This window comes from Monodon monoceros, unplaced genomic scaffold, assembly GCF_005190385.1.
Source record: "Monodon monoceros isolate NGI ecotype Baffin Bay Population unplaced genomic scaffold, NGI_Narwhal_1 Super_Scaffold_11, whole genome shotgun sequence".
In the NCBI taxonomy this organism is placed as follows: Eukaryota; Metazoa; Chordata; class Mammalia; order Artiodactyla; family Monodontidae; genus Monodon; species Monodon monoceros.
The window spans coordinates 94,458,784-94,474,630 of NW_021703767.1; the positions used below are offsets into that span (position 1 = coordinate 94,458,784).

Sequence of the window (15,847 nt, forward strand, 5' to 3'; positions counted from 1 at the left end):
CGGGACACTTCTGAGAGTAAAAGTGGTGTTATTAATACATGAGGCGTTCTGGTGTGATTGTGGGGCTATAACAGAAAAAGAGTACAGATGGTCACCCTACTCATAGCCACCAAAAGAGGTCCTTCTGAAATGCTCTTTGTAGAAACCACACCTCCTGGTTTCCAATCTTGAATGAAAATAATCCTGGGGGGAAGAATATATATTCAGGATTTAATTTCCAGCTGGGCCCCTTCATTATGGATGATGTTTAAGGACCAGTTCCCTACCTACCTACTCTGCCTTGGCCCACACATGACACACAAGCCACTGTAATCAATTAGTTGTTTGGAAGAAAAAGATGGGCTTCATTTATTAATACCTCTGGTGTCACCTCCATTGTCTCATGTTCGCTCATTTCTGATTGCTGCCTTATAGTTGCTCCGTTCTGCTGCTGACTGGTCTGCTGGTATAAAGTACCATGAAGAGTCCATCCATGCTGCTTACGTCTATGTGATAGAGAACAGCAAGCACTATATCTATATAGAAGTAAGTCTTGCTCGTGTCAATTGGTATGACAACCTGCCTTCCTGTAAATATCACAGAGACTGCAGGGTCCCTGAACTCAGGACCTGCTACATTAATAAGTGTATGTTGAGATGTGAAGAGGTCACCTGAATTTTGATTCCCCCAGCATACCTGACATTCGCTTTGCATTTTCATTAACTCGGGACTCTAACAGGAATCCCCCAAATCCTTAGTATTAAAATATATCAATTCGTACTATTATTAGCCAGAAATATCACAACATGGAGACGTAAGTTTTGATTTGGCTTGAGTTGGAAGGTGTAAATGTGAGGCATGTGCTGCTTCAGGAGAGCACACGCAGGGGTAAGCTGTTAACATAGAGACCACTGGATGCCTCTGGTTTGGGGATGTTGGAGTGGGGAGAGGGCAGGAAAAGGAACATGGAAAAGGGAGATGTAAGAATAGCGAGGGCAAGTACCAACTTCTTCAATTCTGTGTCAACTGCCATTCATTATAAAGCTTTTTCAGTTCTCAGAGTTTGTGTGTAAAGACTAGGAGAAAACCCGTGGGTACTGGATTTAGTTTGGGAACCTTAATTGTGCTTCAAAGTAGATCTGGAGCTAGTTCAGAGCACTTGGAAAATCCTTAAAAAATAAAAAGCCGGTGACAATGGAAAGATAACTCAGAGCACATCTCTCTTCTTTATTTTAGTATTTTCTTTCCCACTGAATTTAAAAATATATATGGAGAGAGATGGGGTCACTGGGGAAAACCATTCTAGCCCTACTTTCCTTCCCCTTGAGTCCTGGCCCTATCCCCTTCCATGAAGTGACAATTAATTAAAGGAAAGTGGGAAAGAATTGGAGCTTAATTTATTTTACAGGCCTGGAGAAAGAGAAGGCTGATTAAAACTATTAGCAGGCTAAATGCAATGTGGTTTCCTGGATGGGATCATGCAACAGAAAAAGGACATTAGTGGAAAAATTAGTGAATTCTGAACGAAGTCTAGAGTTTAATAAAACTAATACTATTAGTGTTATTAATTTCAACAATTATACCAGAATAATGTAAGATGTTAATGGCTGGTTCATCTGTTACCCAGCATCCTTTTGCTTTGTCTCTTTTTAGTAGTATTAAATCAGCCTTTCTTTGTAACGCTACCACAGTACTAAATGAGGTCAGGAATGCCATATTGACACACATGGCTGTGGACATAAACTTGGTTGAAATGCCTGTAGCCGAGGTAAGCAGTTGGCATTCACCCTGCTCCCTCCAAAAAAGGAGAAGTGAAGGATGTGAGTCTGTGTTACAGCTGCTGAGGAATGCTAAGCTTCTCTGTGATATGAATTCAGAACAAACACAGTTTGGTTGCCACTGAGATTTTGATTGTTTGATGCCCTAAAGGGAAACATATTCTCAAATGAGTTCTTGTCTTCCTCAAAGTTTGTCTTCTGGAAGCTGTTTACAGCTTTATGCACTTAAGTTTAAAAGCGTGTACAATAGTAAAAATGATAATGTGGCAAAAGGATGATAATCCTATTTTGAGTCATTGCCTATATATCACTTTACCTAAGATGATCGGCAAAGATTACTCTGTGATGATTATACTTATAAATTACAGGTGTGTTACAACTATTTGTATAGTAAACAGAGCGTGTGATATTCATAATATTTGTACCTAATTTTCAACAGTCCATAATGTAGCAGCTGAATCTTCCATACCATTATAATAATAATGTTGTACCCTGGTTTCTAAGTAACAGTTTTAAAGAATGTTGCATGAATCTATAAGCAGAAGTACTTAAAGAAAAAAAATAAAAAGATTTCTCTTTCCATCTTATTGGTTTATTTGTATAATGCAACATACTTACAAAAGAGATTTGTAACTACTTAAAATAGAAGTTCAGGAATAATAAGAGACCTAAACAAATGAGATAAGATCAAGGCAGATACTAGGAAATAGTGGAGAAAATTAGACCAGAGTTCTGCCATCTACCCTGTTCAGAAATAAACTTAGCATGAGATAGAATGTTTACCAATATGGAATTTTTAATCAGAAGCATTTATACAATATGTGAATCTGAAAAACCTGATTTCTCTATTAAGTTCAAAATGTTCCTACCATTCTAAGAATGTAACCTACAAGGAATTTGCATGATTAAATAATAATTTAGCTTTCCACTTTACTAAGATGATATAGGTAATATTGCTTAGAAATGCATGAGACCCAGAGTGACATGAGACTTCTTTTATTCCCAGTGTCATTTACTTTCCCGAGGTGATTTTAGGAATCAGAACATGTCTGCTAGGTGAAACATTTTTAAAAAAAAATCAAAGTAGTTTTTTGTTATATACCACATTTTCCTTATATGCATGCTACTAAGATAAGAAAAACTTGTTATAAATCTCATTTATTTTGTGTAGAACCAGTTTTTCATAAGCTGCGCTGATGACAAAGTTGTGTTCAACAAGGTTGGCGATGCCATTGCTCAGAGGATACTGAAAGCTCACAGGTAAAGTTTTTGGCATTTTGGTAGGAGTTGTTACTGCAGATGTTCTTGCATTTACTGCTAAAATGACTTTTGAAAGCCCATTTTTAAAATACTATCTTTTTCTAACAGGCATGACTTTGGTTCAACTACCAGTAAGTTATTGATTCCTTAAATCTGAGTCAGTTGCTAAAAATTTTTGAGTCCATTTTTGAGGGGCTCTGAATGCTCCCAGAGCACAGTCATTTTCTTCCTGGCCAGTCTCTTTCCCACGCATTAGATTTGTGATTTGATTTATTTAAAGGCAGACAGTGAGCTGTGTTCGCTTAAAACTCAAAGCAAAATAGTCATAACGTTTTTCCATGGGTTATATTTAAATTTTTTACCTTCTGTCGTATTTTTTCAGCTCATGGGATTATTTTCTGTAATAACACTTTTATTAAGATATAATTCACATACCATACAATCCACCCAAAGTGGACAATTTAGTCATTTGTAGTATATTCACAGAGTTGTGTGCAACCATCGCTGAATCAATTTTAGAACGTTTTCATCACCCCAGAAAGGAACCGCATACTTATTAGCAGTCACTACCCATTCCCCCTATTCTTAGCCCCTGGCAACCACTAATCTACTTTCTTTCTCTGTAGATTTGCCTGGTCTGGTCGTTTCATATAAATGAAATCATACAATATGTGATCTTTTGTGACTTGCTTCTTTCACTTAGCTTAATGTTATAGAATGTACCAGTATTTCATTTATTTTTATTGTCAGGTAATATTTCATTATCTGGATATACTTCATATAAATGGATTTATCCATTCATCAGTTGGTGTATATTTGGGTTGTTTCTACTTTTTGGCTATTATGAATAAAGATGCTATAAACATTCTGTACTAGTTTTTATGTGAGACATGTTTTCATTACTCTAGGGTTGGAATTACTGGATCATATGGTAACTCCATGTTTAACAGTTTGAGAAACTGTCAGAATGTTTTCAAAAGTGGCAACACCATTTTACATTCCCATAGTGTATGAGGGTTCCAATTTCTCTGTATCATCACAAATACTTATTATTATCTCTCTTTTTGATTATAGCGATCCTAGTAGGTGTGAAATGGTATCTCATGTGGTTTTGATTTGAATTTCCCTAATGACTAATAATGTTGAGTATTTTTTTGTTTATTGGACATTCATGTATTATCATTGTCCATTGTTTAATTAGGTTGTCTTTTTTAATTTTTATTATTTTTGCGGTACGTGGGCCTCTCACTGTTGTGGCCTCTCCCGTTGCGGAGCACAGGCTCCGGACGCGCAGGCTCAGCGGCCATGGCTCACGGGCCCAGCCGCTCCGCGGCATGTGGGATCATCCCGGACCGGGGCACGAACCCGTGTCCCCTGCATCGGCAGGCGGACTCTCAACCACCGCGCCACCAGGGAAGCCCTAGGTTGTCTTTTTATTACTGAGTTGTAAGAGTTCTTTAGGTATTCTGGATACAAGTCATATCAGATTTATGATTTGCAAATATTTGCTCCCATTCAGTCTGTTTTCTTTTTTACTTTCTTGGTAGTGTCCTTTGAAACTCAGAAGTTTTAAATTCTGATAAAGTTCCATTTATCTTTTTTTTTTTTCCTTTATTGCTGTGCTTTGGTTTCATAGCTGAGAAACCACTGCCTAATCCAAAGTCATGAAGATTTATGCCTGTTCTCTTCTAAGAATGTTATAGTTTTAGCTCTTACATTTAGGTCTTGATTCATTTTTAGTTACTTTTTGTATACGGTGTGAGGTAGAGGTCCAACTTCATTCTTTTGCATGTGAATATACAGTTGTTCCAGCACCATTTGTTGAAAAGTCTATTCTGTCCCTAATGAATTGTCTTGACACCTGGGACTATTTCTTTTTATGGCTGATTTTAGCTCTGTAAAAACAGCAAAATAAACAAACAAACAAAATCATTACATTTTATTATCTTAATTCATTGAACATATGCAGTGGAGAATGTTAAGTACATAAGCATTTGGGGCTTAAAACATATTTTGACTTCCAGTGTCCTGTGGTACTTTAATATCTTTTTTTCACAAAATATGTGGGGAGTTTTAGACTAAGAACATTTCATAACAACAACTACCAGCATTTTATATGATTCACAGTTTATATCTACAGACTCTTACTGAATTTTCACAACTACTCTTGAAAGTAGATCATATAGTTTTGTTCTTATTATTGTTGTTGTTTCTGTACATTTTTATTTTTTTCTGCTTAATTCCTTTATCAGCATTTAAGCGAGATACCTCTGCATTTTTTAGTGGTTGGTCTGGGGATTACAATATGCATCTTTTTTTTTTTTTTTTGTCCCCATTTTTAAAGTTAAACTGAGTTGAAAGAGTTAGTGTGACTTGTCTGGGCCACTAACAGCAAAAGGCAAAAACAGCTTTGAAGCAAGGTCTTTGGACTTCGGACCCAATGCCTCCCACACCATGTAACTCCAATGCATTGACAGTTAGGATTAGAGACCACTTCAATGTTGCCCCAAATTGAAGCAAGTAGGTTGGGCCTTTATAATCTCCTCCTCCCATTGACTGGTCTTTGGATGTAGGCTGACTTCAGGAAATGGGCATGGCCTTGGGTGAGGCAGGCCCCTTTGGCCTCTGGAGGGCAGTTCCTGGAGAAAGGCTTCACTGTGAGTGAGCAGCCAGTGGCCAGCTCTCTCAGCAGCTGGGGAATGGCTGCCTTGATCCCACAGTGAGGGCCTTTGGGCAGCAAGGCACAATACTCACCCATCCTGCGGGCTGTACAGTGTTTCTCACCCCTTCCCATGCATCAAAATCACCACTTTACAAACACACAGAGGGCTGGACTCAACTCCAGGCTTGCTGGATCAGAATTTTCTGGAGGAGGGCCCAAGTACCTGTATTTTATAATATTCCACAGGCGCTGCCAGGATTATATAGTACTCATCTAGAACAGCGTATATGGCCATAAATATGAATGAATGATGGTCTGTGTTTTTACAAGTGACCTTTATTCTTTGCCTTCTCATATGCTTTTTTTAAGAAAGTCACCAAGGACTGTTTCTGAGATGACTTCAAAGCAGTCTTGTTTCCAGTTAAACACATACGTACACACAGAGATTCCTTGCATCCTTTCCAGTCTCCAGTCTCCCAATTTTCTGGGTCAATTTATGTCTCATTTACAAAATTGCATTATATTTCTGACAACTCTTGCATTTTATTGATGTAGGAGCGGCCCCTTTATAAAGCACATTTGACAAAAAAGAAAAATAATGTTTTCATGAAATTGAAATGTCACAAAAATACATTAAATTGACAAGTGAGCTCGTTGGGCTGAGCAGTGAGTCATGAACTTGGGAACTTTGACAGCTGATTAGAAGAGTAGGATGAATCTCAACTTCACTCCTTCCAGTTATTGACTTGTTAGTACGTGGTTTAGTAAGTATCTGTAAGATTTGTTTTTAAGTGTTCAGGAGCCTGAACGCATATTTTCCTTTAGCATATTAATTTGTCTTTTAGTATCTGGACTTCTTCTAAAATCATAGCACTTTAAGGCCGGAAGGAATGTTAAGATATTTTCTGATTGAACATTTCCCAGTGACCCTGGGATCCACAGCAAGAGAGCATGGTAAGGTAGCATCTGTTGCAGATTTTATCTCATGCTTAGAAGTTCACAGAGCACCTTAAAGGGTGGCCATTTCAAGCTCACTTTGTAGAAACTGGGAGATGAGTTCGTCAAATTTCAAATTAACTGTGTGTCATTTAGCTTTGATCTCTCAATAATCTCACTTGCTTTGATAGTCACATTTTAAAGTGGTATGTATATTACACATTCAAACTTAGTGGATACACACACATATCCTGGAAACCTATTTTACATTTTCCCCCTCCTCTGTATCTCCACATTATCGTTTATCTCCTGTGTTAATTCCAAACTGTAAAATATATTTTCATTGAATAATTTCAAATCTGTGAGCTTGTATTCTTAGGAAAAAGGTAAAGGTAGAATTAAAAAGCTCATCTTGCAGGCTGCCTACAGTGGCTCCCCTTCTTCTCACTGAGGGCCGTCGTTTGCCATCCTCAAGCTTACCCCTCTCTCTTCCTTTCACTCTTCTGCTCTCTACTCTTCTGAAACTCAGCACTTCCCTGCCAGAGTCATGTGCCTAGCAACAAGTATAACTTTGGTTGTTGGAAAAAGAATAGAATAGAGCACAAAGCAGATGGAGGGAAATGACAGTCAGCGTTCGGCCAGCCTGACCAAGGAACACAGACTCTCTTCCAGGACCCTCCTACCCTAGAGAGATTGGCGTCTTTAAATTGCCAACTTCTCTCGACTGGGCTGAGCCTTTACTTTTCTGCCAGTGCTGGAATCTGGTCCCACCCCAGTTCCCTAAAGTGACTTCTCTGCTTCCCTCACTTTCTCCTCATTCTTTCTCAGCAGCTGTAATTTTTTTAAATTAAATTTTATTGGAGTATAACTGATTTACAGTGTTGTGTTAGTTCCTGCTGCACAGCAAAGTGAGTCAGTTATACATATATCCACGCTTTTTTAGATTCTGTTCCCATATAGGTCATTACAGAGTACTGAGTAGAGTTCCCTGTGCTATACAGTAGGTTCTTATTAGTTATTTTGTATATAGTAGTGTGTATATGTCAATCCCAGTTTCCCACTTTATCTTTCCCCCACTTTGCCCCTTGGTAATCATAAGTTTGTTTTCTACATCTGTGACTCTATTTCTATTTTGTAAATAGGTTCTTTTGTACCATTTTTTTAGATTCCACACATAAGCAATATCATAAGATATTGTCTTTGACTTACTTTACTCAGTATGCCAATCTCTAGGTCCATCCATGTCGCTGCAAATGGCATTATTTCATTCTTTTTTATGGCTGAGTAATATTCCATTGTATATATGTACCACATCTTCTTTATCCATTCTTCCATCAATGGACATTTAGGTTGCTTCCTGGCTATTGTAAATAGTGCTGCAGTGAACATTGGGGTACATGTATCTTTTTGAATTATGGTTCTCTCAGGGTATATGCCCAGGAGTGGGATTGCTGGATCATATGGTAGCTCTATTTTTAGTTTTTTAAGGAACCTCCATACTGTTCTCCATAGTGGCTGCACCAATTTACATTCTCACTGGCAGTGTAGGAGGCTTCCCTTTTCTCCACACCCTCTCCAGCATCCATAATTCTTTACAGAAACAGGCCAAGCCTCCATGATCTGATTCATGACCTAGAGCCTCAGAATACTGTTCACCCCAAGCTGAACTAAAAATAACTGTGGGAATCTCTGCAGAAAACAAAAGGCCTGTTCTAAAAAAGTAGAACTGTCTTCGAGTTGAGCCCAGCCCCCAACCCACTGGAGGCCTATCTTTGACAACTCAAATAGGACTAGAGATCAGGGTGAAGAAATCATAATCCACAGTCTAGAATTGACTGCCTTATACCATGTTTGAATAAGCCAAAACGTAGAGTGTAACCAGATGGTCCAAGTAGAAAACATTTTAAAACACTGTGCCATGAATGTACGGTTTCTGAGGATGAAACTATTTTTGCTTATGGAAACTTGACATGCATAATTTTGCTGCCCTGCTAAAAAGTTTGGAGGGAGAGAGTGCATTTTGCACTGTCATCACCACAGGTTTGACACATGCAATGAAATTAGGCAGTTGATTTAATGCTTCTGTATTTTAATATTAAACTGCACTGGAAAATACACAATTCAACTGCCTTGGAAAGTACACAGTTTTGAAAATTGCTCAAACTCTTCATGCTTCCTATGACCGTAGAACAGTGCCAGATAGTGCTTGCAGTTTGCGCATGAGTGATGGTATGAGGGACCTCCTCTGGGGAATCTGAAATTAATTGGGAACCAGATGCCTGGAGATCTGAGTTCTTCCCAACTCTGTGTCTACAGGTATGTGACCTTTTGAATCTATCATTTTTGCCTTTCTGGCACTCTGTTTTTTCACCAAGAAAGAGAATCATAATATCTGCCCTACCTATCTCACATGAATAGATGTGAAAGCAATTTGAAAACCGTAAAGCACCAGTTCATGTAAGAAATTATGTTATTTCCAGGAAATTCATCATCTGGAAATACGCTAGCTCATGGTAAATTCTAGCAGGGACAAAGAACCACAATATCAAATCAACTATTTAGAAATTAATATTTATGTTAGAAACAAATGTTTTAAGTAAAGAGGTGTTTAATGTGCCTCATTTTAAATTGTTAGATGGCTATTGCTGGATAAGGGCAACTTGCTTTGGTTCCCTATTGCTGGCGCGTCTCATCCTGTGACAAGTAGAGGCACGTGATTAAAACACTGTCTAGAGGTGTCCTGCCCGAAAGCTATAGCTGACTCCTCATGGGAATCCATTTCTGGATTCCCCATCTTTGATTGGATTACATCTTCCCCCAAAATATAAAATAAAATGTATTCTGAAACATAATGTGTGTTCAGTTTTGCTTTGCTTTGTTTTAATTTTAGGCACTGTTGATGATTCTTTGAAGCTTTCCAATTGAAATCACTGGTTGTTAATCGACTCATAATGTTATCAAATCGTTTTTGAGGCATTCCACATCCAAGGTGCTTTTTATGCATTCCTTCATTTAATTCTCACATCAGCCTTATGAAGTGGATGCATAATGATTTCCATTCTACAGATGAGGCAGCTGAGGCCAAGTGCAATTATGGTAACTTGTCCACATCATGCAGCTCTTGAGGAGTAGGACTGTGACTCAGACCACATCTGCAGGACTTAAACTTGTGCTCTTTACCTTGTGCTACCTTTGTAGCTCAGCTACAAAGCTTCCCTCATTTCAAGGGAAGTAGAAGCGCTCTAATGTTAAGCCTGCAAGAAATCTAGAAGAGGTACTTTATTTAAAAATTTTTAAATCAAATAAACATTTTCTTTTTTTAAATTAATTGCTTGATAAAAATTTCTTAGGTTTAGGGCTTCCCTGGTGGCGCAGTGGTTGAGAGTCCGCCTGCCGATACAGGGGACTCAGGTTCGTGCCCCAGTCCGGGAAGATCCTGCATGCCGCGGAGCGGCTAGGCCCCGTGAGCCATGGCCGCTGAGCCTGCGCGTCCGGAGCCTGTGCTCCGCAACGGGAGAGGCCACAACAGTGAGAGGCCCGCGTACCGCAAAAAAAAAAAAAAAATTTCTTAATTTTAAAGAAAAATCTACATCCTATAATTACCACATCCTATAACTTGTGTACCAAGTTGAAAGGACATGTTGGGTATATTTCAGAATCACTGTCTTAATGAAATTTAAGCTGCAGTTATAATAAAAGAAGAAAAATATGAAAATTAAGTATGCCAATGGCTGGTTTCACATTTTATCTTGTGGGATAATCTCCAAGCTCTATGAAATTCATGGAGAAGAGGTTACATTAGGGCAGAGATGACAGATCATGGCAGGAGAACTTTTTATTTAGATCATTTAATTGCTTTTATTTGATTCCAAAAATTATATAAATGATAATCTCAGCAGATAGAGAGTAAAGATTAGTACTGGTCAGAGGCCAGAAATCATTTTGAGTCTGAGCATGTGCCCTGGCAGAGAGATGAAGGAAGGGAGAGACTCTTTTAAAAATGAAAATGAAAACGGCTGGGCTATTGTGGGAACAGTTTAATAAGAGGTTTTGTAGAATCTTATTTAAGGGACACTGAGGGACATGCCTGCCAAAGGTTATCAAGTCCAGAGTGAAGTCTAAGTCACACATGCTGGGCTAACCCTGAACATTCTTACATTTAAAAGCTTGCCGTTTTCAAAAGATAACCAATGAAAAAAATTATGTGTGTGTGTTTTTGTGTGCGCACACAATATGTAATGTCATAATCTATAAAAATCTCACATATGATATGCAAAGTCAGTGCTAGATAGAACCAGCATTTCTAGTGGACTAACAATGATTTTCACCAACTCCTTCATTTACAGATGAGAAAACTGAAGCCCAGAAAGGTTTACTGCTTTTAAAAAGATTTGCCAAACACAAAATAAAATGGGCTATGTCCCAAACCACTGAGAAGATACAGATCCAATTCTCCCATAACTGATACCACTATAGAATAAAATTCTCTCCACAAAAAAGAAAACCAACCACTAATCCCCAACCACAACTCTTCTTACTTCTGGCGGCGCTCACTGCTGCAAAATCTACAACGAGAAGATTTATACCAGCTCCTGAAGTTTATGGCAATGAAACATGATCTATAAATCTCAGATTCTCAAAAAATAAAGCATCTTGTCACTGGAGAAACACAGTGAGCTCCTTTGGGGCCTTCTTATAGATCCTGAGACCCCACTCTGAGCAGAAGACCCCTGACTACCCACCATGCTGGGGAAGGAGGAGGTGAAGGAGGAGGGGTTCTTCTGGAGAGAACAAGGCGGGAAGTTAGAGGAAAACCACTGCTAAGACCCATTTACGTTGGTGAACTAGGACTTGTTTGTTTTTTCGGTTTTTTGTTTTTTGCGGTACGCGAGCCTCTCACCGTTGTGGCCTCTCCCGTTGCGGAGCACAGGCTCTGGACGCGCAGGCTCAGCGGCCGTGGCTCACGGGCCCAGCCGCTCCGCGGCATGGGGGATCCTCCCGGACCGGGGCACGAACCCATGTCCCCTGCATCGTCAGGCAGACTCAACCACTGTGCCACCAGGGAAGCCCCTAGGACTTGTTTTTAAAGGGACAAAGCAGCAGTTCAGCAAATCACAAAAATTGAAAATATTAAAGATCCCACATTCTCATCACCTAAACAATTTACTTTTTGTTTTCCTATTTTCTTTTTGGTCCATGTTAATATGCAGACATATTTTCTGAGTTGTAATTTATTTCCTTTTCCTGTAACTCACTTGGATTTCTGTCTCAAGTCCCTTTTCCACACAATAGAAGGAAATTTAGTTTAGTCACTTCCTGATAAATGTGGCCAAATCCAGTGGTTTCTCATTTCTGCTCTGTATTCAGTCCGTCTGGGTGCTCTCTGGTCTTTCCTCCCCTCCCCCACCCTTGGTATAGACGCTAAGGGGCCCTGGATCTTTGGGAAGGGGCTTCTAGCGCTCAGTGTCGATCTGTCAAGCCTGTTCTGGCATCTGCTTCCTGTAACCTGGGGTCCTCAAGCCTTCTCCTTTAAAACCTGCCTTTCTGTCCCTTCTCCTCTACTGCTGCCAGTAGAGGGTCCCTGCACTGAGTCTGACTCTTATTTCTTCTTCTTTTTTTTTTAATTTATTTTTTGGGGCACGCTGCGCAGCCTGTGGGATCTTAGTTCCCTGACCAGGGATCGAACCCATGCCCCCTGCAGTGGAAGCGCAGATTCTTAACCACCGGACCACCAGGGGAGTTCCTCTTATTTCTTTATACTCCCATCTCAGCTCAAAGGATCTCTCCTCAGTTCCCTAAATCTAAGAAGCTGACATCTTTGTGCCCTGGTTCCTCGGTGAGAGCGCCGTCCTAGGAGCAACGCCTGCTTCATATCTCCAGTCACAGAGAGGGGGAATTTAACATATTTAAGGGGAAAAATTATTTAATATTTCATAGTATCAGCCTGCCACATCTATAATTGTCTTGTAATTGTAACTTTGCATTAGGGCCATTTTAACACACTACCAGAATTACTTTGCTAGTAAGTCATAGTGGTCATTTTAGTAAGAAGTTACATCCATTGAGTGACTATAACATAATTTAGTTAATCATCCCCCCATTATTGGACATTTCCAATTTTTATCTATTATACGTAACACCGCTGTAAGAGTTAGTGGATTTTGAAAGAAAAACTTATTTTAACAAAAAGCCTGAGCATGCAATTTTATAAAATTGTTCTGAACTAAAGTGGATGGAGCAGTTGCCTGCATGATGGCCTGGTGCCCACTAGCTCTTCTCTTGCTTTTAAGATCATAAATAATTCTGCACATTAGGGGCTCAGGTTCTTGCCCTATGCTGACTGCTATCATTTGCACCACCTCAGCATTGTGAGGATGCAGTGTTTTGGAAGAGGTTAGAATCCTCGGTGGCCAAGAACTGTTATTTTCTGGGGACCGGATCAAGGAAGGAGACTGGACAGGTTAGCACATAGAATTTTCTCTTCATTGGCTTAAACTTAGCTACAACTTTATGGTTTGAAATTCCAGAGCCCTTTTCTTTTCTATAGCAGTGAAAATCTAAGTCATTTATGCTGATTTGCTGAACACAGTTTAAAAATTTCATCATTTAGGAAATTCAAGAACTGCATTGTGTTAAAAAAATAAAAATAGGGCTTCCCTGGTGGCGCAGTGGTTGAGAGTCCGCCTGCCGATGCAGGGGACACGGATTCGTGCCCCGGTCCGGGAAGATCCCACGTGCCGCGGAGCGGCTGGGCCCGTGAGCCATGGCCGCTGAGCCTGCGCATCCAGAGCCTGTGCTCCGCAATGGGAGAGGCCACAGCAGTGAGAGGCCCGCGTACCGCAAAAAATAAAAAAATTTTTTTAAAAATAAATAAAAAAGCAAGGATTTTGATATAGAGCTAACCAAGAACAAGAAAATGTGAATATTCTGATTTCTACAAACTAAATTTGCAAATATGCTTTATCTAAAGATACAAGATTTTTATAGAACATTTCCCAGTGTCTACATTTTGAAGTCATTTTTGCTTTTATAAAACACATGGGCAAAAGGTAACCATCTTTTCCAAACAGAATTACAAACACTTGGTGTTCAAGACCAGCAATACTGCTTCTAATAAATGTGAGAGATGACTTATGTGGGTTGGCACACATAGCAAAATAGGCATTTTGGGGTAGCAAAAAATTAGAAACAGTTGAATGCCCAGCAATAGAGAACTGGTTAAAATATTATGGCACGGATTTGGAATACTGTCGCTATTAATTAAAAAATGGGCATCTCTCTAAGTACAGTTATCAAAGAATTTCCAGGATGCACTGATAAATTACAAAAAAAAAATAACGTTCAGAAAAGTGTTTACAGTATTCTAACATTTGTGTAGAAGGAGAGAATACATATATATGCTTATAAATTCATAGACTATTTCTGAAAGAACATGAAAGGTAATACAAATTGCCCTTAGGGAGGGGAAACAAAGGCTGGGGACAAAGGAGTGAAAAAGAAGTTTTTTCATCATATGATCTTCCACCTCTGAAGGTTTGCACTGAGAACATATATTATCCATTTGAAAATGTAATTTTTTTTGGTGGTTCCTCAAAAAGCTAAACATAGAATAACTGTATGACCCAGCAACACCATTCCTGGGTATATACCCAAAATAACTGAAAACAGGGACTCAGATAATATGCCTGTGCCCACTGCAGCATTATTCACAATAGCTAAAAGTGGAAACATTGCAAGTGTCCACCAACAGATGACTGGGTAAACCAAATGTGGTCTATATATATAACAGAATAATATTCAGCCATAGGAAGGAAGGAGATTCTGACCCATCCTACACCATGGATGAATCTTAAGGATATTATGTTAAGTGAAATAAGTCAGCCGCAAAAAGACAAATATTGTTTGATTCCACTTAGCTGAAATATCTAGACCAGGCAAATTCCTAGAGACAGAAAGTAGATTAGAGGTTACCAGAGGTTGCAGGGAGGGGAAATGGGAAGTTACTGCTTAATTATCACAGTTTGTTTGGGCTCATGAAAAAGTTTTGGAAATAGAGATCATGATGGTTCACAACATGTGAAGGTAATTGTTAACACTGAACAGTACATTTAAAAATGGTGAAAATGGTGAATTTTATGTTTCATATATTTTACCACAGTAAAAAAAATTCAAATAAGATGTAATCTAATTTAAAGAAAAACATCCTGTTTAACCTCTTGTCTACCAGAGGCTTCCCAGAAACAAACATTCTTCCAACCTGACCCCATCCTCCCAAAGCAAATAGTACCAAGTGCATACTGAGTGCAAAGGTCCTCTGTTGGGCACTGCCCAAAACAGAAAGATATGTGGACGCACGTTCAAAAGGGCTTATCACATAGCCTAGCCTAGCGGAGGTACCTGTCACTGTTGTGTAAAGCAAAAAAGATGCTGAGTAGGCGTCCCAACCATGTGTAGCGGGAGTGCGGAGGCAGGAGCAAACCAATTTTCACTGGCACATCCAGGATGGCTTGATGGAAGGAGCTGGTTATCAGCTCCTCTCTGCGAGGCAGAGAAGGGCATCCAGGCTCAGGGGGCAGATGAGTTAGGTTGACTAACCTGCCTTACTGGGGGTGCACCTCTGAGCGCAGGGCAGTGGTGTCCAGTCACTGGAGTGGGGGCCTGGGAGGACCAGAGCGAAGGTGATTCTGTAAAGGCAGTTGAAGCCAGATGGTGTCAATTTTCAACTGTAAAATTCGTTTGGACTTTTAAATACCGGCTGTGAGGAAATAGCTTAGGCATTCTTTCTGTTCTTCCCACTATCCTGTTTACTATCTAGGAATGTGAGCTTCGTACCCTTATTTGACAGAGAACTTTAACCATTTATATATTTTTTAAAAATGTTTTTTTTCCAACTCAAACTGTGTTTGCCATCTAGCGATTAATCCATGCCATTACAACACCCTGGTTCAGATTCCTCATTTCTCAGCACTGCGGTTAAAGCTCATAGGCCCCCAGACTCCGTTCTGTTGGCCGTGGCTTCTGTCTCAAACTGCACTTTCCCCGTGCCCTGATATGTACAGTATGTTGGCATCAGAGACCTCAGTAATGAAATCTGATCCCTCTGAGAGTAGTAATAATATTCACCTGAAAGAAAAATGTAGCTGTTTAGAAGACAATGCACCTTAGAAATTAAGTATTAAGAAAAGTTTAAGTAGGTTCCGATTTGAAAATTAACCCGTAGCAGCATCTTCAT

General features: G+C 39.5%; 1 protein-coding gene across 10 annotated transcripts in view; it reads left to right on the forward strand.

The window, feature by feature from the left end:
* The window catches only part of PLD1 (phospholipase D1), a 198,693-nt gene that overhangs the window by 147,044 nt on the left and 35,802 nt on the right, over positions 1 to 15,847 (forward strand). For all 10 annotated transcript variants that reach the window (XR_003792450.1, XM_029215542.1, XM_029215546.1 and 7 more), the window contains 2 exons: positions 415 to 525; positions 2,929 to 3,017. Coding sequence is in view for 9 of the 10 variants with exons in the window: in XM_029215542.1 (XP_029071375.1) it covers positions 415 to 525; positions 2,929 to 3,017 (200 nt within the window). In the remaining variant the exon portion in view is untranslated. The remainder of the gene's footprint in view (positions 1 to 414; positions 526 to 2,928; positions 3,018 to 15,847) is intronic.